Source organism: Molossus molossus, unplaced genomic scaffold (genome assembly GCF_014108415.1).
Source record: "Molossus molossus isolate mMolMol1 unplaced genomic scaffold, mMolMol1.p scaffold_m16_p_11, whole genome shotgun sequence".
In the NCBI taxonomy this organism is placed as follows: domain Eukaryota; kingdom Metazoa; phylum Chordata; class Mammalia; order Chiroptera; family Molossidae; genus Molossus; species Molossus molossus.
Window position 1 is genome coordinate 61572029 of NW_023425346.1, and position 26809 is coordinate 61598837.

Genomic DNA, 26809 nt, shown 5'->3' on the forward strand with positions numbered 1-26809 from the left:
ATAGTATTTTCAAATACTATACTATAGCCCTGGCCGGTTTGGCTCAGCAGTTAGAGCGTCGGCCTGTGGTGGGAGAGACCCGGGTTCGGTTCCCACTAAGGGCATGCACTTCAGTTGCAGTTTGTCCCCGGCCCTGGTTGGTCGGCCCCTGGCAGCCACTCAATGTGTCCCTTTCACATCAATGTTTCTCTCTCTCTCTCCCTCCCACTCTATCTGAACAAAAAATGGAAAAATGTCCTCAGGTGAGGATTAAAAAAACCCAAAAACAAATACTATACTATATTTTCAAAAACCGATAGAGTGAAGCCCTGAAAGAAGCGAAGTGGCAGGGACCACTGCCTATGTAGAATCCTACCTGGCGGCAATTCGTTTCCCAGGGTAGAGTCTGGAACTGATCAACCGCGGTAAACGAGGGCGGACTTTGTTATATTGGTGAGGGGATATTTTCCAGCTTCTTTATACCCAATCGTGGTGTGTTTTTAAACTCAGACACACAAGTCAATGTTATTTTTGCAAACAAATTGCCAACTTGTTATTGCGTGTTACAAAAAGGGAAAATAAAGAAACTGACTTTTACTTATAAGAAGGGAAGTTGCGGAAGGGCTGTCCCTGGTGGGAGCTCAGCACTGAGCCGGAAAACCGAGTCACAGGTCAGGCAAATTTTAAGCAAAATTCACAGGGGCGCGGTCCCTCCTCCCGCAGCCTCCCCAGCGCAGAGATTGGTGGGGCGAGGCCCGAGTGCCTCCAGGGGAGGCTGTAGCCCGGAAGCCGGAGGCCCGGAGGGACCCAGAGACCTTCCAGGGCCGCCCAGGCCCCGCCGCTACGTGCCCCGCGGGCGCGGGCGCGGCGGAGGCGGGAGCTTCAGGCGAGCCCTCCTCGGCCCGGGAGGCGGGACCTCCGCTTTTCCCGCGCGAGGCCTCCCCCGCCCCTCCCCCGCCGCCCCTCTTCCCTCTGTACCCCGCGCCATTTCCGCTACGGGCGGCAGAACAGGACCCCAAGGGGTCTCGCTGCACTGGGCGGGCGCGGAGCTGATCTGGCGGAATGCGGCCGCCCCCGGGGCCGTGGTGGCCGCTGCTCTGGCTGCTGCCCTCGGCCACACTGGCCGTAGGCGCGGTGCACAGGGAGGAGGCGGTGGTGGCGCCGTTGTCAGGTAACCGCGGGCGCCGGCTCCCGGACCCCCAGCCTGCCTGGTCCGCGCGGGCGCCCCCACCCCGGCGGCGAGGCTGCGGGAGCGGGAGGGCGCTTCCCTGCCCCGCGCAGACCCAGCCTCCCTTCCCGCGTGCTTGGGCTTTCCTGGTCTCGGCTGGGACTTGGACGTTTCATGCTTTTAGGACTAGAAGCATTCTCTCCTGTACAGAAGCAGCAACCTAAGCTCAGAGGTGATTAGTCCCAGGTTACACCGCTGACCCTCGTCCCCCTGCTTGCAGCACAGGGCTTTGTAGAGAACATCCGTGTAGGTTGAAAACCTTATTCTTTGTCTAGCTTCGGCTTTAAAATCTGACCTAGGTTCCCCTGCCCTTGACTAGCTAGCTCAGTGCCCTTCAGCGAGTCACGTTACCGGTCACATGTAAAACTCAGACACTAATACCTCTAGGATATTTGTGATGTTTAACATGTGCGCAATGCCTGGTACATAGGAAACAAGAAATGGTAGCTGCTCATAGGGTTGTTATGGGTTATCCGTGCAGTGCTCTCAAGATCCAGGCACAGAAGTGGAAGTCCGGAGTTCTAGCTCCAAAACTGCTACTGATTTGCTATGAGCTTAGCATTTCTATTTCATTTTTCTCCCATAAAATTCTTTAAAAGATGTCCTGGAATCACTGCCTACCAATTTCTCTTCATCACATTGGCCACCTCTGGTTGTGAGGGGGCAACCAAGTGTGGTCTTTTAGCTGGGCACCCCTGTACCACAGGAAAACAGGGTTCTTTGTCTAAGGATGGAGGCAATGATCAGATTCTGTCACAGCTGCCAACTCAGGGAAAACACCTTGGGGAACTGTTTTACACCAATTTACATCGAACAGACATTTGTTGAGTGTTTATGTGTTAGGCAGTGCTAACGTGTTTTAACTGCATTACCTTTTTTTTTTTATCCTCACTCGAGGACATTCTTTTCAATTTTTTGTTCAGATAGAGTGGGAGGGAGGGAGAGAAACATTGACGTGAAAGGTACACATCGAGTGACTACCACCCTCAGGAACAACCAGAGCCGGGGACTAACTGCAACCAAGGCACGTTGCCCCTAGCGGGAACTGAACCTGGGTCTCTCTGGACCTCAGGCTGATGCTCTAACCACTGAGCAAAACCAGCCAGGGCTTAACTGCATTATCTTACTTAATACCCACAATAATCCTATAAGGGGTAAGTAGCATTTATAAACCTATTCTACAGAAAATGAAGAAATGTGACCAGAACATACTGATAAAAACTAAATCACTACTGCCAAGAAGGAGGGTTTCTGAGCATGGCTACAGCCAGAATATAAGTAGCCCTGGACCAACACTCAGAACCTTGAGTTTCAGAGTTCAGTCATTACCTTCAGTCACCCACTTGTAGAATTATCTTGGGCCAGGCACATGATCTACGTACTATAATTTTTCTCATCAGCAAAATGAAGATGTTCTATTGCTGAATGGTTTCTAATATTTTCCTCACCTTTTTTATTTGCTTCAATGAATCTAATGATTTTCAGATTTTTGTGTTACCAGATTTAGTAGCAACAATTCTCTTTTCTGTTTTCTTAAAGGCATACCTAAATGCCTATCAGAGCTTCTGTTCTGAGACATGCTGTGTGCCCACTGAGTTGATAAAATTCTAGCCCACAGCTAAAAAAAACAAGGCAATTTATGAGCCTTATGGTGATTTACCATTCCAGATAGACTTTACAACACGGACTGTAAAGCATTGTGGATCCTGTGGTGTGCCAATGACACTGTGCTGAAACCTCTGAATTACACTAAATCGAAGAATCATTGCTGCTCTAAAACTATTAGTTTTAATGAGGAACACTGAGATCAAACAGCTGGTACTCCCTTTCATAAAATAGGGCCTGTCTATAATGTGAGAAGCTTGAATTAGATTGCTACTTCCTGTTCTAAATTTCTATCTCAAACACACACACATACACACCCTGTCTTGGAGTAGAGAAAACTAGACTGAGGCCAGCTTTCTGTTACCCTATCTGAAGTAAAGTCAGAGGCAGTTGACACAGAAAGGGCAGATCTGTCTGAGAGGAAGAGAAATTTCAAGCCAAGAGTCACCAGTGGTTTGCAACCAGTGAGTGAGGTTCCTAGAAACTGTGTATTGTCCTGTGATAAAGTCAGGCCACTACATTGAATTCCTAGGCTTGAACTATAGCAGTAGGCCATTTGAAACTAGAATATTCAGATTCATCTGTGGTAGAAGAAAAATCAATACTTAAATCATACTTGAATATATACTAGCATATGCTAATTTCAGTTTCATTTTCTTTTTTCATTGATTTTTAGAGAGAGGAAAGGAGAGGGAGAGAGAGATAGAAACATCGATGAGAGGGAACATTGATTGGCCACCTCCTACATGCCCCTCACTGGGCATCAGGCCCACAACCTGGGCATATGCCCTGACTGGGAATCGAACTGGCAACTTTGTGCATGGGTCTATGCTCAACCACTGAGCCACACTGGCTGGGCTGTTTTATTTTCTATGAATGTTTTGGAGAGAAAAAAAAAATCAAGATTTATATTCAAGTCATGTTAAAAAAACGAACTAGAATTAGAATAGAGATGTTACTTTTGTAACTTTGCTCCTGAATGCTAACTCCTTTGACAATGAATTTACAATATAATACACAAAAAAAACTTTTTCCATTGGAACTTTCAAGAGTTAAGGTTTGTTGGGTTTTTGTTTTTTGTTTTTCCTATTCTTTTGCCTCCCCTTCTTTGTCTCAAAAGAGGAGCAGTTAACAGGCTAAATGGAGAAAATGACAGTATAATGAGTGATTTAATTATTCTGTTATAGTTTCACCTGAAGATATTTTCTTCTCATATATGAGGGCCATGTAATGTTAAATTTTCAGAAAGAACATTGCCAAAATATTTTTATGTTGGAGGTTAAGATCTGCTAAGATTTGAGGCATGTATGTGCTTTTTATTTTTAGCATATTCTATAAGTAGGTTTAGTACCACCTGCCCTTTACTGAAGTTTGACTGAATAGTTTTACCTTACGTTTGACTAAACTCCAACTTAAATATATCCTTATACATTTAGGAAAACTCATAAATGGCCAAAGAACTACAAAAGAGTGATTTTATTTATTTTTAATTAATTTATTTATTTTTGTTACAGATGTTTCTCCTCTTACCCCCACTGATTCCCCCATCCCCTCCCTCCCCACCCTGTCCCCAGCCTTGTTGTCCATGTCCATTGTTCATGCATATAAGTTCTGTGGTTTATCTTTCCCCCCAACCCCTCTTCTGGGGATTGTCAGTCTGTACCCCACTTCCATGTCTCTGGGACTACCTCATTTCTCAGACTGTTACGTTCATTATATTTCACAAATAAGTGAGATCATATGATACTTGTCTTTCTCTGTTTGGCTTGTTTCGCTTACGATAATACTTTCAAGGTCCCTCCATGTCGTCTTAAACGATAAGAGATCTTTCTTTCTTACAGCTGCGTAGTACTCCATTGTGTATATGTACCACTGCTTTTTTATCCATTCGTCTACTGATGGACACTTGGCCTGTTTCCAGATCTTAGCTATTGTAAATAGTGCTGCTACGAACATGGGGATACATATATTCTTTCTGATTGGTGTTTCAGGCTTCTTAGGGTATATTCCTAGAAGTGGGATCACTGGGTCAAATGGTAGTTCAATTTTTAATTTTTTGAGGTAACACCATAGTGTTTTCCATAGTGGCTGCACCAGTCTGCATTCCCACCAGCAGTGTACTAGAGTCCCCTTTTCTCCACACCCCCACCAACACTTGTTGTTTGATGATATGTTGATGGTGGCCATTCTGACAGGTTTGAGGTGATACCTCATTGTTGTCTTAATTTGCATCTCTCAGATGATTAGTGATGCTGAGCATTTCTTCGTATGTCTCTTAGCCATTTGTATGTCCTGTGTGGAGAGGTGTCTATTTAGTTCCTCTGCCCATTTTTTAATTGGGTTCTTTGTCTTCCTTTTGTTGAGTTGTATGAGCACTCTGTATATATTGGAAATTAACCCCTTATCTGGTATATTGTTGGCAATTATGCTCTCCCATAAAGTGGGTTGCCTTTCCATTTTGGTGGTTGTTTCTTTTGCTGTGCAGAAGCTTTTGAGTTTGATGTAGTCCCATGTGTTCATTTTCTTCTTTGTTTCTGTTGCCTTAGGTGATGTATCAGTGAAAATTCTGCTGCATACGATGTCTGAAATTTTGTTGCCTACATTTTCTTCTAGGATTTTTATGGATTCATGAGTCACATTTAAGCCTTTTATCCATTTTGAGTTGATTCTTGTGTATGGTGTAAATTGATGGTCTAGTTTCATTTTTTTGCATGTAGCTGTCCAGTTTTCCCAACACCATATATTAAAGAGGCTGTCTTTACTCCACTGTATGCTCTTGCCACCTTTGTCAAATATTAATTGAGCATATTGTCTTAGGTCCATTTCTGGGTTCTCTATTCTGTTCCATTGATCTATGTGCCAGTACCAGGCTGTTTTGATTACAGGGGCTTTGTAGTATAACCTGAAATCTGGTAATGTGATCCCTCCAACTTTGTTCTTCTTTTTCAAGATTGCTCTGGCTATTCAGGTTTTTTTGGTTCCATATGAACTTTTGAAGTATTTGTTCTAGTTCTGTGAAGTATGTCGTTGGTATTTTGATGGGGATTGTATTGAATCTATAGATTGCTTTGAGTAGTATGGACATTTTAATGATGTTAATTCTTCCAATTCATGAACAGGGTATGTGCTCCCACTTTTTTATATCTTCCTCTATTTCTTTTTTCAATGACATGTAGTTTTCTGTGAATAGGTCCTTTACTTCTTTGGTTAAGTTTATTCCTAGGTATCTTAATTTTTTTGCTGCAATGGTAAATGGGATCTTTTTTTAGTTTCTCTTTCTGTGAGTTCATCATTGGTGTAGAAGAATGCCGTCAATTTCTTGACGTTAATTTTGTATCCTGCTACTTTGCCAAATTCATTTATTAAGTCTAGTAAAATTTTGATGGAGTCTTTGGGGTTTTCTACGTATAGTATCATGTCATCTGCGAATAATGACAGTTTCACTTCCTCAAAGGAGTGATTTTAAATTTATTAGTTAAGGCAGGTGATATGCAGTTGTTGCTTTTTATATATGATATGCAGTCTTAGATTAATTCAATATTTATAAATTGAGTGGTATTTAAAATGAACTAAGGGATCTCATTGGCTAAGGTAATCCTGACTGAAATTCTTTGGTAATGTAAATAATTGTGCTTTGTCTTAGCAGTTGGGGCACAACTCTTCCAGAAATACACTGTTCTCTAGAATTTAGGTTTATTAAAAGGATAAGAGAGCCTGCCAAGGACTGTGGGAAGTTAAGGAAGGCAATTCTCATTTCGTGGCTTAGAGATGTAGCTTTGCTGGGGTAGTCGTAGTAAGAATGGCATTCATGGTTGGTCCCCAGATACTCCTAAGTGCTTGGGAGGTGAGCCAGAGTTGGGATATTCTATATCTCCAGATCTTTCTCTTGATCTGACTCAGGTTTGAGGAGGTAAATACCTAAGTTATGGGGTACCCTCCAGGATGGAGACACATTTCAGCCCCAAATGGAAGCAGTAGTGCTCCCTTGGCAGTAGTTGTTCTCTCCTGATCAAATGAATTATTACTGTTGCATTTTGATGAATTCCTAGAAACTCCTCTTTGTTTTCTGGATTGCACTGTAAGGGGATTTTGTTCATATTGTTGTGGACCAGCAAGTCCTGTCCTAGGGGAATGAACCTGCTTAGACTGAGGCCCCGAATACATGACACCTGTAAACAGGCAGGCAGGTCCACAGCCTTCAGTGTCGGGGCTTGAACAAGTGATCGAGTTCAGATAAGTTGTGAAGCTGGCTGCATTTTCTATTTCCCACCTTGAGGTGGAGGTAGAGGAAATAGAAACTGAACAATGCAATGTTTCTAGAAGATCCCTGAAGGGAGGAGAGGCCTAGGAAAGACACAACCTTTATAAACAATCTCATGGCACACATACAGTAATGACTAATATTATCTGGCATACCAAAAATATGTTTTTTGCCTATCTGACCAAAAAAAATTATAATTTTGATTCATTCACACCAGATAGCAGTTGTTGTGTTGGCTATTGTCTTTTTAAAATTTTTTTTTTTTATTTGACAGTCTAAAGGAAAAGAAGTCAGTGCCCCTGACTAAATAGTCAGGTATTGCATATTTTAAAAATTCTTGTGGCACACTGGTTGAAAATTGCTGACCTAAGATAAAAAGATCTGGTCTCTCTAGGAAGACAGTAGGCCATCTACGATAACAATCTTGACTGTCACAAGTCACTGTCTTATGCTGCATCCAATTAGCCTGTGTCTTAAGGTTCATATGAACTCACTTGGAGCTAGGCTTGTGGCTTCTTGTGGCTGAGAGTTTCTAATTTCTTAGATCCTTAGGAATTCTTGGCGTGGGTTGATTGAAGTATATTCACCTTAGGACAGAAGTGATAACAATGAGGGCAGCCAGAGGACACCATGAAATGTTGACACGTTGTCTGTAATGTCTCATGTATTGTATAAATTTGACATCAACTGCATCTCAAAAGCCAGATGCGCCCTGGCCGGTTTGGCTCAGTGGTTGGAGTGTCGACCTGCAGTCCAGAGAGACCCCGGTTCGGTTCCCGCTGGGGGTGCTTATCTCGGTTGCAGTTTGTCCCCAGCCCTGGTTGGGTCATGCGGGTGGCAGCCACTCGATGTGTACCTCTCACGTCAATGTTTCTCTCTCTCTCTCTCTCTTCCTTTCTTTCCCTCCCACTCTATCTGAACAAAAAAAGGAAAAATGACCTCAGGTGAGGATAAAAAAAAAAGCCAGACGCTACTCTGGAGATTTCCTGGGGAGACACTGTTTGCTACATGCTTTTTAGTTGTTTCTAGTGGTATCAATAGCCAGGCAACCTACCTTCATTCTACTTTTCTTAATCTGGTTGAAGACTGAGGTGAAAATCAGAGCAACTTTTAGCTGGGAGTGCCCTTGCACAGAATACACTGATGTACCATATACAAGGAAACAGCTAGTAGAAAATTTGAGGCATCTTGAGGATAGGAGGGTTGATGTGACTGGAGCAGCCAAGCGGAGGGTAAGTGGAAGAGAGAAGGTCAGAGGACCCAGGTCCTTGGAAGGGAGGGTGGATTTTATTCTGGGTTCCTTGAGAAGTCAGTGGAGGGTTTTAAGTAGGTCAGTCATGTGCTCTGATTGACATATTTGAAAGATCTGTGTGCTAATTAGAGAATAGGTTGTGGGGGGAAATCGTAGGGGCATTTCTGGAAGCAGGGAGACCAGCTAGAAAGCCCTTACGGTATTCCAAGTGCAGGAGGACTGTGGCTTAGACAACAGAGAAGCATTTACTCCTGAATTCAAACTATTGCAATATACTTAAATTGCATCATCTTGCTCTTAAGAGTTACAAATAGCAAATGTTTTAGGAGACAGTCTTAGGACCAAGTGGAAAAAAACAACAACAACCTCAATTTGAAGATAGCATTTGTTTGCAAAGCTCAGGCCCCAAAGAGAATATTCCCTTAAACCACTAACAAGAGAGTAGTTCACTGTTCTTATGGGAAGTGATTCAGCTCTCGAGCCCTCTAGGAGAGGGGTTAGCAGGAGAGACCTTGGAGGCCCCAAGAAAAGCCCCTATCATTGAGCACATGTGTGGTAATAGAAGTAACTCTGAAGAAAAACTGGTTGGAAGTTGACATTCTTATAATGATCTGGGGCTGCTGGGGGTCTGTGGACGTTAGGCCTCATGCTCTTCCCTTTCCAACAGTAGGTAGAAATTCCTCTCTTATTGGGGATTCCCAGAATTAAGTTCTCAATTCGAGATGCTGATTCAGCCCTTTTCCTCCTCAAGGACCCTACAGGAAGCTGTGCAGCGGCAGAATGTGAGATATCGGAAGGCGAGTCCAGAGCCCTCCTCCCAATCCCGCTTCTGCTGCTCACTGGCTGAGGACTTTTAATGTGTTTTAATGTGTTTTAATGTGTTCTCATCACAGTTGCTCGAGCTCTTCCAGGTTCTATACTGCCTTTGACATTTGTCTTCTATACAGCAGGCCTCTGATATCCCTGGAGTGCCCTCTCCCTTTGCAGCCCTTGCTCAGGAACATTTGCATCTCAGATAATCCCAAGAATGCACCTCAGCACTAGTTGCTGTGTGTGTTGGTACCACTGGGTCTGCATTCTCCTTTTGGCTCTTGTGTACAAACAGACCATGGGGGAATGCATTTTTAATTGTTAGTATTCAGTATTTTATAGCCTCTAAAGCTTCCTTCTCATTCTAGAACCGGGACCTATGTAGGTTTATTCAATATTATTCCCCAAATGGATGTAATTGTTGACTAGTTATTACTGGTTACCCAATTCTTCCCCAACTTTGGTGTAACAGGTTGTGCTAGCTTCATTTGAGGTTCTTCTGGAAAAATGGCTGACACTTTCTTTAGAGGAACGGGGAGGGGTGTCAGTCCCATCTATCTGTGTACCCATAATCATTCCCTGTTGCTGTTTCCTGTTGACAGATGTAGTGGTGACACCCTATCCTGGATCTAGAAGAATTTATGACTTTTACCTCACTTCATTTAAAGTTCAAGTACAGTAGCAGACAAACCCCATTACTTTATAATTTTCTTGTGGCATTTACTACATTTACCTGCTCTAATACAGCACCTGTCTCTCTCTTTCACTCTCTGCACATTATATTGTGTTGTGTATTACATATTATATATTATAGTATAGATTACATATAACACACATATATTTATATACACACATGTGTATGTATCTACATCTGTCTCTAGTCAAATTTCTCCTGTGCTACAGACCTATCTATCTTCACTTGGTCCCACCAACCAAAACTCACTGTGTCCAAAATTGAAGTCACCCCCCCCATTCCCTGCACAAGTTTCATCCAGTGTTCCTTATCTAGGTGAAGGGCCTCCCCATCTCTCTATTCATCAGAACTTCACATCATCGTCTTAATCTCTAAGTCTGTTGATTCCACTTCCTAAGTGCTTTTTAATCTGTTCTTTCTACCTGCTACTTAGTTCATTTCTTGCTGAGATAGCCTCCTTAGTAGCTCTTCTGCTTTCAGTCTTCTTCCCCTCTAACATTTCATATTGCTTATAGAATGCTCTTTCTAAGACATGACTGTGTTCCTGTCACCTACTTATTGAACTGTTATTCTCTCTTTGTTCCTGCAGATCCATTCTCTGTCCTTCCCGCCCCTGCTCAGTGCCTGGAAGCTGACCTGTATGGATTACATCACCTCAGCTTCTTGGCTCTTTGGCTTCCCGTTGGGTTTGGCCAGTAGGAAAACACTGTTGGGAGGGCAGGAGACAGAGGCTGAGGTCCTCATAGCCTCACCCCACTAAAGTTCTGACAGTGATTACATTCCACTGGACTATGCGACTACTGCCCCCACCCCTGCAGTAGCTCTAGTAACATCTGGTCCTCCCTTTGCCATTTCAGGCTTAGGGCTGTTGAAGTCTTCCTGCTGAGGTTTATGCCTTATTGTCAATACCTTAATCCTGACCACAGTTTCATTGAACTCTTTTCAGTTAAATCTTTTGAGTGTCAACAGTTTCCTGCTGAGACTTTGATACTTACCTAAAATCTTTCAGTGCTCTCCTGTCAGCGTGAAGTCCTCATTCCTTAGTGTAGTAGCAGCCACTGCTTACCTCTGTAGCTGCAGGTGTCGAAATGTCCCCCCGTGTTCCCTACATTCCATCCTTGAGAATGGCTGGACCACCTCTGATTTCCCTCATCTCCATTGTTTTATACATACTTGCCACCCCCACCCCCTGAGTTTGTTTCCTTGCCTCCAGCTTAATTCTTCAGTGCTTCACTCACATTTCCTCTTTTCTGGGAAGCTGTCCTCAGTTCTTCCCTCTGCTTCAGGATTGGAGAAATGCCTAGTCTTTGTGCTTTTATAGTGTCCTCCAAATGTCGTAAAAGTATTGACACTGGACTGTAATTTTTGGTCCTTCTCCTGCTAGGTTGGAAAGACTGAAACACTATAATTACCATGTAGAAGAATTTTTTTGGTCATAGAATATAAAAACAGCTACTATTATCCCTGTGAATAAAAAAGAAAAAAATATAAGATTCTGGGCAATTAAATATTTAGGAAATGTATTTTCTTTTATATTTCTCAGCTCAAAGGTGCAGAGCTTTGAAGGAAATGGATTTAATTAAAGCTTCTGGGTCAGGCTGTTACTGCTACTATCAAAATTCCCAAATTGAGTGGAAATACATATGGTCAACTATGCAGGTAAGAGCATACTTTCAAATCATGTCATAGGAACAGGGAATTAAAATGTACTGTTTCAAGAGTAGAAAGCAGCATTTGTATGACTTAGAGCTGTGTATCAGTATGAAAGCTGACTGCGGAATCATACACAGTTCAAAGAGGAGGGGTGTGTGGGTGGGGACATTAATTCTCTATTCTCTTCTCCAGCCCTTCTCCAAAACACCCCAGATAAATATACTATCTAAGTGAGTGCGGTGTACTTGCTGTTTAGACGTAGCTCAAGACAACACCTCTTGCTTATTTTCCAAAGTAATTGCAATCCCAAGCCTCTCTATATAGAAATTCTGAAGTTACCTCTGATCCCAGGTATGGCCAAGATATAGTAGTTACTCTGGAGAGCCTAGTACAGTGATACCTCGGTTCTCGAATGCCTCGATTTTCGACGAAATGGATATTCGAGAAACTTTTGTCTCGGAATCCAAACAAATATTTGGAACTCGAACTTCCGAGATGAGTCGAATGGCGTTCATTCGGCCCAGCGCGCCTTGCTTGCGTCATCAGTGTGAGTGCAGAGAGAGAGTCACGCTTTGTGGAGTCACGCTTTCCTATTGGGTTTCATTGCTTCGGTTCTCGAACAATTCGGTTCTCGACCGTCCTCCTGGAACGAATTATGTTCAAGAACCGAGGTATCACTGTACTTTACCTCATTCAACATTTAACAAATATTTATTGAGCACCTACTAAGTGCCAAGAATTATTCTAGGTTGTTAGAATACATCAGTAAACAAAACAGATCCCTGTTCCTGTAATGTGTACACTCTTGGTGGTGGGGGTAGGGTGGGGTAAGCCATAAAAGTTAAAGAGAAGAAAATTATAAAACTAGTTAAGTTCTGCCCTGGCCAGTTTGGCTCAGTGGTTAGAACGTTGGCCCATGGACAGATGGGTCTTGGGTTTGATTCTGGTCAAGGGCACATACCTGAGTTTCAGGTTTGATTTCCAGCCTGGTTGGGGTCGTGTGGGAGGCAACCAATTGCTGTGTGTCTCTCACATCGATGTTTCTCTCTCTTCCCCTACCCCCATCCTCCCTCCCTTCCACTCTCTAAAAATCCATGGGAAAATATCCTCTGGTGAGGATTTAAAACAAATAGTTAAGTGCTATGAAATAAGAAAATGAAGAGTAAGATAAATGGAATGAGGGAGATGGGGGGCAAGTTACAGTATTTATTTAATTTTTTAAAATATGCATTTATTTATTTTTTTAGAGAGAGAGGAAGGGAGAGAGAAATAGAAACACCTATGTGAGAGAGAAACATCATTTGGGTACCTCCTGTTCACCCCCTACTGGTAATCAAGCCTGTAACTTGGGGATGTGCCCTGACTAGGAATCAAACCGGGACCTCTCCGTCCACGGGACAGTACTCAATCCACTGAGCCACACCGGCTAGGCACAAGTTGCAGTATTTTAAAAAGTAGTCAGAGTAGGAGGTGACATTTGAGTAAGATTTCAATGAAGTGAGTGAGTTACCCAAGAAAGTATTTGGGCAAGGAATGTTCTAGGTTTCCAGAATAGCTAGGATATATCAATAAGCATACAATGTTGATTTGTACCATTACTGATCATTTACACCCTCTTTGATCACTTGGTTAAGGTAGTATCTGTCAACTTAAGAGTTTTACAGCTGTAAAATGACTATTTTCACCTCTGTAAGGAGGAATATTTTTAGCAGATAATTTGAGACTCTGTAGAGATCCTATTCCTCATCAAACTCTCACCACCTAGTTTTATCATTCATTGATGATGCTTGCCTGAATCAGTTACCATGTTTGACAAAGGGTGATTTTCTAATTCCATTAGTCCTTCTATATTCATTGGCATTCTTCTATAAAGAGTAATTTTTGTCTGCAATTTATTTATATCCACATAATCTCATGAATTGCCAGTTCATTCACTGGACTACATTCCAGTACTTTGGGTTTTTTCTTTATGTTTATTTTGATATTCCAGTTGCCCTAGATTTGGTTAGTAGGAGCCCCTCTAAACTAGCTCCTGTGGCCTTTTAATTTATGCCGATCATTTGAGCACTTCTTTACCTTCTGGCAAACAAGATGTTCCAGGCTTATCTTATAATTTCTTAGACCCAGCTCTGGAATCATACATTTTTCCAAGGAGCATTCAGCGTTAATTGTGTTTAACTGTTGCCATGTTGTTATCATAATGTGTTTACACACACACACATCCCCATTCACCTGCTCATGTATTTATTTCTACCTATATTGAAAGCCATGAATTCTGATATCTCCAGTGCCACTGGGTTAATTCTAATCTCCCTCCTTTCCATATTTGTAACTTCCTTCTCTGAGAAACCTGGTTCCCATTATCCTCAATATATTGATTTATTTGCCTAATTCTAGAATACACTGAAAGTAACTTCATGTTTGCTAAGCCACACCATTGTGTAAAACAAACCTAGTAACAGGAGTTTAATATTTTTTACAGTGTGTTTTATCTTTAATTTGTAGGTATATAGTGTAAATACTGTGCTCAGAAGTTACTTGGGTTAATTTACTCCCACCCATCCCCCTTCAATATGGTCATACTATTCATTTGAAATATAATTTTTTTTATTTGTTTCCATTTCAGGGTTGATTTTAGTAGTAGTAGTAGTAGTAGTAGTAGTAGTAGTATGTACAATAGTAACATGGCTGAAAAAAACTGTACACAAAGGTATTTTTAGAGAAGTGTTACTACCCCTCATATTCCTCTACACATTCCTACCAAACCCATGTAGGTGGTTTTATTAGTTTCTGGTATATCTTTCCTCTGTTTCTTTTTGCAAAAGTGAGCAGTGATGCATATTTATAGATGGTGATTAAAGCCATGAGACTAAGGAGTGAATTTATATGGAGAAGAGAAGAGGGCCAATGACTGAGCCTGGGTCAGTCTTATATTAAGAAGAGGTCACAGAGGAGGAAGGGGCCAGCAGAGGAGACCTAGAAGGAGCAACTAATGAAGAAGATGCCCAGGAATCCCTGGGGGAAAAAAAGTGCAACAAGGAAAAGGGAATAATCAGCAGTGCTGAATACTGTTGATGGAACACATAAGATGACTGAGAATAAATTGATCACTTGATTTAGAAACATGGAGGGCACTGGTGACCGTGCCAAGGACAGCCTAATGAGAGCGAAAGCCTGATTGAAATTGGCTAAAGAGAATAGGAGGAGAGGAAGTGCAGACTACGGGGGAGAGTGGAGTCAATAGAAAGCTTTTTTGATGGGAAAAATATCAGCCTATTTGTATGCTGATAGAAATGGTCTAGTAGAACGGGAAGAAGTACTGGGTGGATGTCCTTGAGTAGGCAAAGGTAGATTAGATCCAATGCACAAGTTGGGGGCTTGCCTTGAGAATGGAGCATGTAAATCTCTGTGGTAGAAATTCCCTCCCCACAGACCAGAAGCAGAACGTGTGCCTGCAGATGCTGACAGATGGGGTTATGGGATAGGAGGAGGTGCTGGGATATTGGTGAAGAAGTGAAATATTGGGAAGAGTGACTAGACAGGAATGTGTGGTATGATTGCCTGCAGATTTCAGGTCCCACTTTGGGTTCACAGTTATGGGTTTGCAGTGAGACCACTGTGTGTTTCTCCAGCAGAATCAGTGGCACAAATGTAAGAATGGAATAGGTGGAAGGTTGGATTTTGCAGGTGGGTGTGACAAAAAAAGAGGGATTTAAGACTCAAGAATACATGTAAGGGAATGATTCCTAAAGACACATCTTAGCTGGATAAGAAGGGGTTGAGTACATCAAAGGGGTGAGGAGCAGGGTAAAGATGTTTGATCCGTGGTGGAGTCAAAGGCTTGCTGGGGTTGGGGTGCGAAAAGGGGCATGCTGGAAAGGTAGGAGGTAGTGGTCAGCCAGTGAGATGCATGAGATGCAACCTGTATTGGGGGCTTCAGTTTGGGACTGACAAGACCCAGTGTGTGGCCCTGGGAGTGATTAGCTGAGATAGGTAGAAGACTAGAACATAAGAGGAGAGGAGTCCAAGGAACCAAGAGGCCAGCGTATTGGAAGGAGTTTGGTGTGTATACTGTGTATGCTGAATCCCCGAGACATGATTGCAAGTAGTATTGGAGAGAGAAAGCAGCAGAGAGCCAGGAGCTAAAGTCCAAGAGAAAGGAGGGGTAGGTAGGCAGTGGATGATACCACCTGATGCCCGAGAGTCAGAGCTGGGGCTCTCACTCCCCTTTCAGGCTTGCCCTAATCGTGGACAAAGAGGAGACATAGAAGGGGATGGACAGAGGCAGTAGCAGAGTTGTCATTTAGTGATAACTGGGTTGTCACCATCTGCTTGGCATCATAGCCAGTGCTTTGTTGTGAGACTTGAATAGGAGTTTCTGGGTTTGGGTTCTGGTCCTTCAGGAGGCGTGGTGAGAGAAGCCAGAATTACATATGTTCTGCTTGATCCAGAAGGAAGCACTTCTCAGTCATAGTAGAAAATGGTAGAGAGACAAATCCTGTTCTCATGTTTATAACCAAATAGCTTGCCACCTATTACTTTCTATCTCATCTTTGTTTGCATGTCCCTTGGCCACAGTAAACTGCTAGAAGAAGGAATTTAATCAACCACAACTTGGGGGAACAACCATCCACTTTCAAAAGTGTCTGTGCTCGAGTGTGTGTAGGTTCATCTGTGGCATCAAAACACCACCACATACATCTGCATGTTCTTTACTCAACCCATCTTGGGCTCTCTTTACTTCTCTGCTTATGATTTTAATACACTTTTAAGAAGTTTTGACTTCTTGTATTTATGGAGTTGTTCATTCTTGTTTTATAGGTGAAAATTAGCAGTTCAGGCCTGCTCAGTATTGTATATATCTCAGAAAGACATCATTGCCAGGATCCAGAAACCATTCTATCTATTATAAAATGTGTGATGCATAAATTTTGGACACCACATGAGTCTCATGAAATAACCCTAAGCATCAATCCATATGGGGATACTGTGTGCTTCTCTGTGGAGCCTGTCAGAAATTACACAATACACGTGGATCGAAACAGTAAGTCTGTTTTTATTATTCTGGATTTTCTCAGTTCAATTTTTCTGGAGTGACATTTCAGTAAATTGACTTTTCTCTTTATTCACTAATACCATATTGACACAAAATCTTTGTTTTGTGTGTGTCTTTTTTATTCCAGTTGTGGATTTCAAACTCTTCCTTGTATTTGTGGCAGGCATTTTCCTCTTCTTTTATGCAAAGACCTTGAGTCAGTAAGTACTCATTTTTACTTTCTTAACTTTGTGAATCAAAAAGTATAGGACATTTCTGATGCTGTGCTAAATATCTCCACACTAGTTTGTAGGTAGTTCTTGCTTTAGGTTTTGCAAACAATAGGTCTGAAGCTCGTGCTTGAAAAGTCTTCAAAACCAGTAATAGTTATTTATGTAGTTATAATATGTAAATGTTGGAGTGCTTTTACATGCATTATTTTGTTATTAATATTACTATTAATGTAATTAATATTACTTATTAATATACATGATTTAAATTTATTTGATCCTCTTAACAAGTATGTGAGCCCTGTATTATTCTCATTTTGTAGATGAGAAAACAAGTATCTGTCAGGGCTGAGATTTATACTCAGGTTTTCTGATGCCAGATGCCTTGCTCTATTACATTCAGGCTGCTTTCCAGATTTATGGCTCTGATACAGAAGGTTGAATTTAACAAATATCTGATAAACATTATTCTGATATTTTGTTTCTTACAACTTCACTAGTGAAAAAGGAATCTCTTTCCAATAATATTTTACTTCTTAGCCTGCTATTCTTAACATTGTTTTTTTTAACTTTTCCTTATAGCATAATCAAGTATTTAATATCATCCATGGTCCTTATAAACTGGATGTTGCTTATATATCTTGAAGAGTAAAGCTTGGACTCAGGAGCTGGGCTGCAAGCCTGATCCGCTAGTCAGCAGATACTGACTTGGGGAAGGTCTTCAACTTCTCGGTGCCTTAGTTTCCTCCCCTGTAAAATGTAGACATGGAAAGTTGTTTCACAAGCTGTTGAGAATGCACGTAAAGCTCTCAGACAAGTGCCTGCTATATGCTAGGTGCTTAATAATTATTGTCGAAGCAGATTCTGAACAGAATATAACTCAGAAATTCTGTTTTGAGTTAGTGGCAAACTATTTACCATAAATATCAGGTAGAGATTTCATTTTTTAAGAGTATAGGATGGCCTTGGCCGGTTTGGCTCAGCGGTTGGAGCGTCAACCTGAGGACCAGAGAGTCCTGGGTTTGGTTCCCGCTAGGGGCATGTACCAAAAAAAAAAAAGTATACGATGTAATTAAAGCTGGTGAGTTTGAGTTTTTCTTAGTGTTCTTTATGGCTACTGTCATCAAGTTAAACATGTTTTTCATACTAATAGTGTAACTTGGGATTTAAATGCCTTTTTATCTGCTTGTCTTGACAGAAGCCCTATTTTCTTTTACTCTTTGGGGACTGCACTAGGTATTCTAATGACATTAGTCTTTCTCCTGCTGCTGGTAAAAAGGTTAATTCCTGAGGTAGGTATACTATGTGCAAATGAATAAAAAATGGAAATCAAGGTCTCCATAGACATGAAAAATTTATCAAATTAATTCACATTGATTATGACAATTCCTAATTGAAACTATATTTTTATATTATATAAACTAGCTTTAAAATGTTTTTTTGTTTTTTTTTTAAGATTTCATGTTTATTTGTTCCTGTATGTAGGCTTGCATATTAAGTCTTGGTGATACTTTTCTTGAGACTCTTTCATGTTCTAGATTATATGTTTTTCTTATGAGTGACAGGGACTGATTCTATGCTAAGTGAAAATTTCTCTTACCTTGGCATAGCTGAGGACTCTCACAATGCCGAACCATCAGAGCTTTGAATAACAGCATTGCTACATCAGGGGATTTCTTTATTATTATTATTTCCCCCAAACAGAATACCCTGTGCTTAGTTGAAGAGAAATAAATATTAGTTCATGATGATAACGTTGCAGTTTCTCTGATTAAAGCTTGCAATTCCAGCATTATTTTGAGATAAATTTATTCTCTAGAACAGTGCTTCTCTAACTTTAATGTACATGCAAGTCACCTGAGGATCCTGGTGAAGTGTAGATTCTGACTCAGGAGTCTGTGGGGCCTGAGAGTCTGCATCCCAGCAGCTCCCAGGTGATGCCAAAGCTGCTGGTTCATGGACCACACCTTTATTCAGACTCTAGAGCAGTGGTTCTCAACCTTCCTAATGCCGCAACCCTTTAATACAGTTCCTCGTGTTGTGGTGACCCCCAACCATAAAATTATTTTTGTTGCTACTTCATAACTGTAATTTTGCTACTGTTATGAATCACCATCAGAAATATGTGTTTTCTGATGGTCTTAGGCGACCCCTGTGAAAGGGTCATTCGACCCCTGAGGGGTCGCGACCCACAGGTTGAGAACCGCTGCTCTAGAGTATTGAATTGACTTCAATGCAGTTTGATGTAGAAGTGTCTAATACAAAAAATTTATTTGTTCTATTTTTATGAGAGTCAATGAACCAAAAACTGTGTCGTTTATTTTCTTCCACACACAGTATAGCACCTTTTTGGCTTTAATGGTTGGTTGTTGGTTTGCTTCAGTTTATGTGGTGTGCCAATTGATGGAAAATCTGAAGTGGCTGTGGTATGAAAACACAATATATATATTGGGTAGGTAAATTTTTAAAAAAATACATTCTGTTATTGGTAAAACTGAAAAGTACAACAGAGGCTTTCTATTGGCATGTTTCTGGCATCTAAATGTTTATTTTGAACTAGGAAGCACTGTTAAAAATAATATTTTATTCATATAGTTGGTGATTTTAGTTCATTAGATCTCATTTTAGACTCTTTCCGTATGACATCCTTCTTAGTTTTTTGTACTAGTGATCAAAAGAGCAAAATACTATTTGCCCCTTTTGACTACAAATACTTTTGAATTGTGGTTGAACTCTGACCACATCTAACTTGTGATGAAAAAATTTCTCTAAAATGTGGCTCTTTATATCTTTTTCTTGATGTATTTGATATGAAAATTGAGAAATCCTAAATATAAATGACTAATAAAAACTTGACTTTTCTGCCCTGGCCGGTTTGGCTCAGCGGTGAGAGTGTCGGCCTGCGGTCCAGAGAGACCCGGGTTCGGTTCCCACTAAGGGCATGTACCTCGGTTGCAGTTTGTCCCCGGCCCTGGTTGGTCGTGCGGGTGGCGGCCACTCGATGTGTCCCTTTCACATCGATGTTTCTCTCTCTCTCTCTCTCTTCCTCTCTCTCCCTATCACTCTATCTGAACAAAAAAATGGAAAAATGTCCTCTGGTGAGGATAAAAAAAAACTTGACTTTTCAGAAACAGAGACATTAAGAAACCACTTGTTCTCCTTGTTTCGCGTTACCAAAAACACCAACTTTTTCTAATTGTTTTAATTGTGAAATAATGGAAAGTGAGAGAATTATTGGTTTTCTTCTAACCCCTAACCCCAAATTTTCTCACGTAAGTTTATCCACCCAAGTCAAAAGCAATAAATTTTTGTTTCATGTTGAGATTTCATGTTTTTAGTTCATTTTTCTATGCTGAAGTATTTTTAAAGTAAATTACTGATATTATGGTATATTCCCCTAAATACTTCACCTAGCATCTCTAAAAAACAAGAACATTTTCCTCTGTAGTTAAGTATTAAATCTAAAAATAATTAATAATTACATAAAATTTTTACCCAGGCCATGTTTAAATTTCCTAAACATCTTCGATGGTTGGTTTATATAAACTAAGATATAGTCTAGAATCACATTTTGTATCTGTTTTGTCCTATAAGTCTCTTTTAATCCATAACAGGTCTTTTTTCATCACAGTGATATGCTGAAGAGACAAAGCTAGTTATTCCTATAGAATGTTCTAATTTTTTTATTTCTCTGATTATTCCTTTATGGTATTATTTAACTTTTTTTCGCTCTCCCCTGTATTTCTTATAAACTAGAAATTAGACCTTGAGGCTTGCTAAGACACAAATGAAACGCTTTTGGTGGAATGCATAAGAGGCCATGTGCACTTCACATTGAATCACCACGGGAGATGTAGAGTATCTCATCGTCCCTCCATTATTAATGCTGAAACTGAGCACTGGATTGTGAGGGCGACAGCCTGATCCCTCCTGTAAAATTACATTTTCTTTTTGTGACTAGAAAGTAAAAATTAAAAATAGGGTTTGTAGCGCGCTGTGACATGTGCCGAGGCTTATTCCTGACCAAAGCAACCATAATGACATTTGCCCTTCTAGGACTCTGGACTAAAAAATAGATATATATTATAATCATTTATGATTATTCATCCTTAATTATGACAAGTCAGCCTAGTATCTCACGCGGACGGATTAACGAGCCTTAAATGCCTTTTTAAATGTTACTTTATTGGAAAAAGAAAACAAAAATGAAGATGTTTCTGGTATGCACTTAGCTCTCAGTCAATGCTCTGCGAGGCTTTTCACATAAATTTTCAAGTTCAGATTTATGTTAGTTTACATTCTTCTGCTTTTACAGGCTATGTCTTGATAGTTGGATTTTATAGCTTTGCTGTTTGTTACAAACACGGACCCCTTGTTGATGAGAGGAGCATACGTCTTCTGACGTGGACACTGCAGCTCCTCTCCCTGTTTCTGATCTACTGTGGTGCCACCGTGCCTCAGTTCACGTATGCAGTCATGGTGCTCATCCTTTCGTCCAGGGGTCTGCACTACCCGGCGAGAGCATTCAGGTATATGAGGTGGTATGTATCTTTTATTTTCTTTATAAATTTGACTTTTTATATATATATATATATATATATTAGACATTTTGAGCTCTGGTTTTATTTATTGTTTGGGGGAATTTTTTTTTGGACAAATCATAATCTCATAGGTAACTAACTGTATTTCATCTGGAGATTTACCTCTGAGAGAGGGAAGGATAGAGAATAGAAGCATCTGATCTAATCTCCATTGCAATCTTTAGAGGTATACCACCCATCATTAGGTAATTACAGCTCACCTAGAAGTTCCTAAAATCAGCAACAAAATTACTTGGGCTCTGGGTTGCCTAAAATTTATACTTTCATTTTATATTTTCTTTATTAGGGCCAAACACTGCTTTAGGGGTATTTGTTCTGCTTGTAAGATGAGTTCGGAAACAGAAATGAATCATAAATGATTGAAAGGTTTTATTTATGTTTAGGACATTTTTTTCCCTTAGGTTTTAAGTTAAGGTTTAAGCCTTTTGAAAGCACAGAAAGATGAGGGAACGTCTGTCGTGACAGCTTTGTTTTGTCTCTCTTCATTCATTGAGTCTGACTGAACACCTGTTTTCATGTCTGGTGCACAGATTAAGTAGATGGTCCCTACCCTTGAGGTGTACTTGTTGAGACAGAGGCAGAGGCATACATTGTCATACATTTGAAGTGTTAAAATAGACCTGCCCAGGGACTAGGGCATATAAAGTTAAGATTTTCTGGAAGAGATATTTTTGGGCTTAATCTTAATGTCTCAAAATACCCAAATGACTAAATGTATGAAGGGCTTTCCTGACAGAGAGAAAGCCCAGTTTGGTAACATCATGAGGCAGGCGAGCATGATGGGCATCAGACAGGTTATGGAGGCATCGTAGGCCATGCTAATAAATCTAGTCTGACCTTTATATGGTGGAAGGAGGTAATCAATATGTATTTTAGTCAGTGCTCCCTGACTGATCCTATGTATCTAAATATTTGGGGCCCTGACAGGTACCGAATGAGTGATGCCCAGCCAGGGATAAGGCAGTGGGGTGATCATGAGAAGTATGGGAAATTTTTCAATGCAGCTTCATTGACTTGATTTTTGCCATGTGGGAATATGAGCCCTGTTTTTCCAGATCTTCTGGTTTTCTAGAAAAGCTAGGAATGTGGCTATGGCTGGTTTGGTTCTGTGGTTAGAGCATCACCTGCGGTCCAGAGAGACCCGGGTTCGGTTCCCGCTAGGGGCGCATACCTCGGTTGCAGTTTGTCCCCGGCCCTGGTTGGTCATGTGGTGGCAGCCACTCGATGTGTCCCTTTCATGTCGATGTTTCTCACTCTCTCTTCCTCTCTGTCCCTCCCACTCTATCTGAACAAAAAATGGAAAAATGTCTGCGGGTAAGGATTAAAAAAAAAAAAAAATTAAAAAAGAAAAAGAAAAGCTAGGAATGTGGATTAGAGCGTGATTCTTATGATTTTTATTTGTTGGCAACTAATCTGAAAATAAAAAGTATTCAATAAGCAAAATCCAAAGCCGAGACCATGAACACCCATCAGGCAGCAGGATGTGGCCCATCTGTCTTCTGGCACAGGGTGCATGTAAGGGGGAGGTTCTGGGGCAGGAGACATCACACTGGTCCAGGCAAGAGATGATGAGGACCTGGAGTAAGACAGTGAGACCAAAACCTAGAAGAGGGAGTTAATGAATACTTACAAGGTAGGCTTGGCTGTGGTAACTGGTAGTTTATGGATCTGGTGACTGCATGTGTGGTGATGTCACAGATCCAAAATAGACCAGTGCCAGGACAGAGTCCCATGTGCAGAGGATGTTGGCGAGGCTGAAAGGCAGCAGGGCCAGGTTGGAGGGACTGATGCTGGCTGATTTCTCTGCCCCATGTCAGAGCCCGACAGTGACTGGGATTGCCAGAGGTCCCTCTACCAAGAGGAGGCTGACCACTGCACATCTTCTAGGCCTCTGGTCATTTGCATCCTGAGGAACCCAGGATAGAATTTCTTCCTCTTTCCTTATTTTTTTATCCTCACCGGAGGACATTTTTCCATTGTTTTTGTTCAGATAGAGTGGGAGAGAGAGAGAGGAAGAGAGAGAGAGAAACATCGATGTGAAAGGGACACATCGAGTGGCTGCCTCCTGCACGACCCTAACCGGGGCCGGGGACAAACCGCAAGTGAGGTATGTGCCCTCAGCGGGAACCGAACCCTGGTCTCTCTGGACCACAGGCTGACGCTCTAACTGCTGAGCCAAACTGGCCAGGGCTCTTCCTCTTTCCTTTTAAACATTCAACTTCCCTGCCAAGAGCAGAGTGTGTTCTGTCACCTGCACAATGATTCTTTTAAGCACTTGCTGTGCATTCTATTACCGTGAATATAATAATCAAAATGTAGTATAACTTCAACTTTTCATTTTGCTAGTGAATAATTACGTGAAGTACTAGGGGATAAAACAGAAATTTATTTGTAAGTTAATAAGCCACAAAAATGATACTGCTTTCTAGTTTGCAAAGCACTGTTTGAATATATTTTTATAATATATGTTAGTTGTTTTTTTTTTGTCATACTTATTGAACACTTACTTTGGGCCACTCACTGTGCTAAACACTTTATACAAAATATTTAATCTGTACAGTGACCTCATGAGGTAGATGTTACTGCTTTTAGTTTTTTCATATGAGCAAATTGAGGCTCAGAACTGTTAAGAAATTGTCCCAGTTCACAGAGTGGGTGAACCTCAAAGCTAGGACTGTGCCCCAGTCTCCTGCTTAGAGGAAAGGGCTTTTCCTCTAGGGAGACCAGGCTAGGTATTCAGAAAAGAAGAAGGAAATCATATTAGTGGTTCCCTCACCCAGCATATCACCACCACGTGATATTTAAAAGTTAAAAGATTTTTCAGGTCCCAATGCTCAAGAAAAATTTATGTTCAGAACACCTGCTGGTAATTCTGATGCTCATTTAGATTTGGGGAGATTCTTCCCTTTAGGACTTTCCTGGTAGGGAAAAAATTCCAGTCATGAGCACTTCAGCATGTGGCAAAGCAAGAATTATTATAAATTATTGTACATGTACAAGCCTTGTACAATATTCACTCCCTCTTACTAGGATTAGTCAGAATCACTACCACTAGGTGGAGGCGATATCCCACAAATCCTCCTGCTTTTCTGTCTAGAAGATAAGTGGTGAGTGAGTCTACTAGGTCTCCATAAAAGGACATCTCAGAGGCCTGCTTCTGTTAATGCAAGAAAATCAGCAGGCCGAGCATAAAGAAGCCAGACTTTTAATTGTCTGATTTTGTGATTAGAAATCACCAAGGAAGAAAGACACGATTAACATCTCTATTGGAAATTAATCCTCAAATGCCTTAGAACATTATTTAGGATGGTCCAGAAGAGGGGAACTGTACCAGCAGGCCCAAACGGCGTGTTCTAAGTACCTCATTCACGATAACGACAATAAAAAGTATAGTATGATATAAAGGAAGTTAAGAAACATTACTGTTGCTGTCAAAGAAATGTTTTTTCAAAATCTTAAGGGTTGAATTGAATAATCAGATATGGCTAAGAATCTAGCAACCAAATGCTGCATATCTTAGGAAAATGAAGAAGTGGTTTACAGGAAAGCTGGCAGTGAAGTATCTTACTGAAGATGAATACAGGGAACAAGCTGATGCTGAAACAGCCAGCGCTTTGGAGGAACTGCGCCAAGCCTGCCGCAAACCTGACTTCCCATCGTGGCTGGCCGTCTCCAGACTCCAAGCTCCTAAAAAGTAAGCCTGTTCAGCTACTTGGACCACAACTTGGGTGAGAATTATTGTGAAAATACTGTGATGGTTTGGTCCAGATACTTCAGACTAGAAGCAGATTACTTCCCTGCATAACAGATGATGTGAAGGCTGTCGGAGGTTCTTCTTTCTCCTCAGTGCTCTGACTCGCACAGTAGAACTGCTAATGTCAGAGTAAATATTGATCTGATGTGTTTTATAGGAAAGGCCACAAAGATAACTTTCATATGAGAAGGAGAAAGGTGGAATGGGCTATGTCACTTGCTTCTCATTCTACTGGTGTGGAAAGTGATCTTTAAAGTTCACCAAGACAGACATCTCTGCCCCAACCTCTTTTCCCTTACTGCTTCCCCTTCTTCATGGCTTTATTCAAACACCAATGCACTCAAATTAAAGATTGAAGGGGGAATGTTTGACACTAAAATAATGAATAAATAGTAAATCTAAACTAATAAGAGAGAAGAGAGGAATTAGAAAACAGGAGCGGGTATATTTGACAGCACTCAGTGCCTGTGTCTGCCTGCTTCTCTAACCTTTCCCTGAGTATCTTGAGAAGGATCACATAAGCCATTCCTGTTTTTACTTCCACTGTGTAAATGCCATTCTCTGTTGCCACAAAGTCCAATTTAATTAAAGAGGATTATGTGGCAAGGGAACTGTTATCTTTCAAATAAGCCTTTCTGTGATAATATTAACTTTATTTAAAACAACAAAAAAACACTTAATAGGTTTGCAGACTTTGTTCTTGGAGGAAGCCACTTATCGCCCGAAGAAATCAGTCTTCATGAAGAACAGTACGGCCTTGGGGGTGCCTTCTTGGAAGAGCAGCTCTTTACCCCGAGGACTACCTGACAGTCCGCCTGCACACTGACTTCATTCTGGACAAGGAAGTATGTAAAAGCCAAGGATCCTTTCAAAGTCCTAGGGAACAGTGGCAAAAGAATTTGCTTTGGAGAAAAATCAAGTCACACTGGAAAGGGAAACTAAACTGTTTTGAAGATAACTTCTCATTCTTGGCCAGTTCTGCTATTTATTGTATTGTAGGTGGCCACCAGGATTCTATGACTGCCGTTACCACTTTCCTTGAATGAAGATTTTCATTAGGAACAAGGGAATTGTGTTGACCTTTAAGGGGCCAATAAGCATGAATAAGTGCCTTCTCAAAACCAGGGCATTAAATCCGCTCACTCTCCAGAGCCTGTCAGAGTGCTCTGCACGGCTCTTCCTAAATGTCGTCAGTGTAAGTGCTGGCAGAGACCTGAGATAGGCTGGACCAGTGTTTCCAAACGCATAGTCTACAGATGCTAGTAAGTGTTGGTAAAGGGATTCTGAGAGGTCAACTAAGAGGTCAACTAAGATTGATACAAAGTTAAACAAAAGTACTGCAGGACTTCTCAGAATCTTTAATAATGCTAATTCACATTGTGAATTTAAGAGAAGTGTGTAGTGGTTTCCGACTTAATTTGACGACAGAACAGTTTTTCAGGAGATGAGTATTCCTTGGCACACATGTTGAGGAAATGCTGATGATGATGGAATTGAGATTTGGGGAGGTTAAACAACTTGTTCAAGGCCACAGAGCTATTTAAAGGCAGCACTGGGACTGGAGCTTCAGCCTTGATGTTTACTCTGACTCAGGTAGAAGAGACCTTTAGAGGCGAAGTAAGAGTTCCTTACAGCCTTGGGTCTCACAATATTGGTGACTTTTTCATTTTTTAATAATGACCAACTAGCTATTTGGTAACTGTGATG

The 26809-nt window shown here is 41.2% G+C and overlaps 1 protein-coding gene across 1 annotated transcript; it reads left to right on the plus strand.

The window, feature by feature from the left end:
- The first annotated feature begins 1041 nt into the window (after window positions 1-1041).
- Window positions 1042-26809, plus strand: NEMP2 (nuclear envelope integral membrane protein 2). Its single transcript, XM_036253340.1, has 9 exons — window positions 1042-1150; window positions 11373-11488; window positions 16304-16526; window positions 16666-16738; window positions 17946-18039; window positions 19085-19199; window positions 21063-21276; window positions 24869-25042; window positions 25786-26809. Exons 1-9 carry the CDS (start codon window positions 1042-1044, stop codon window positions 25907-25909), a joined length of 1242 nt encoding a protein of 413 aa, XP_036109233.1. The 3' UTR covers window positions 25910-26809.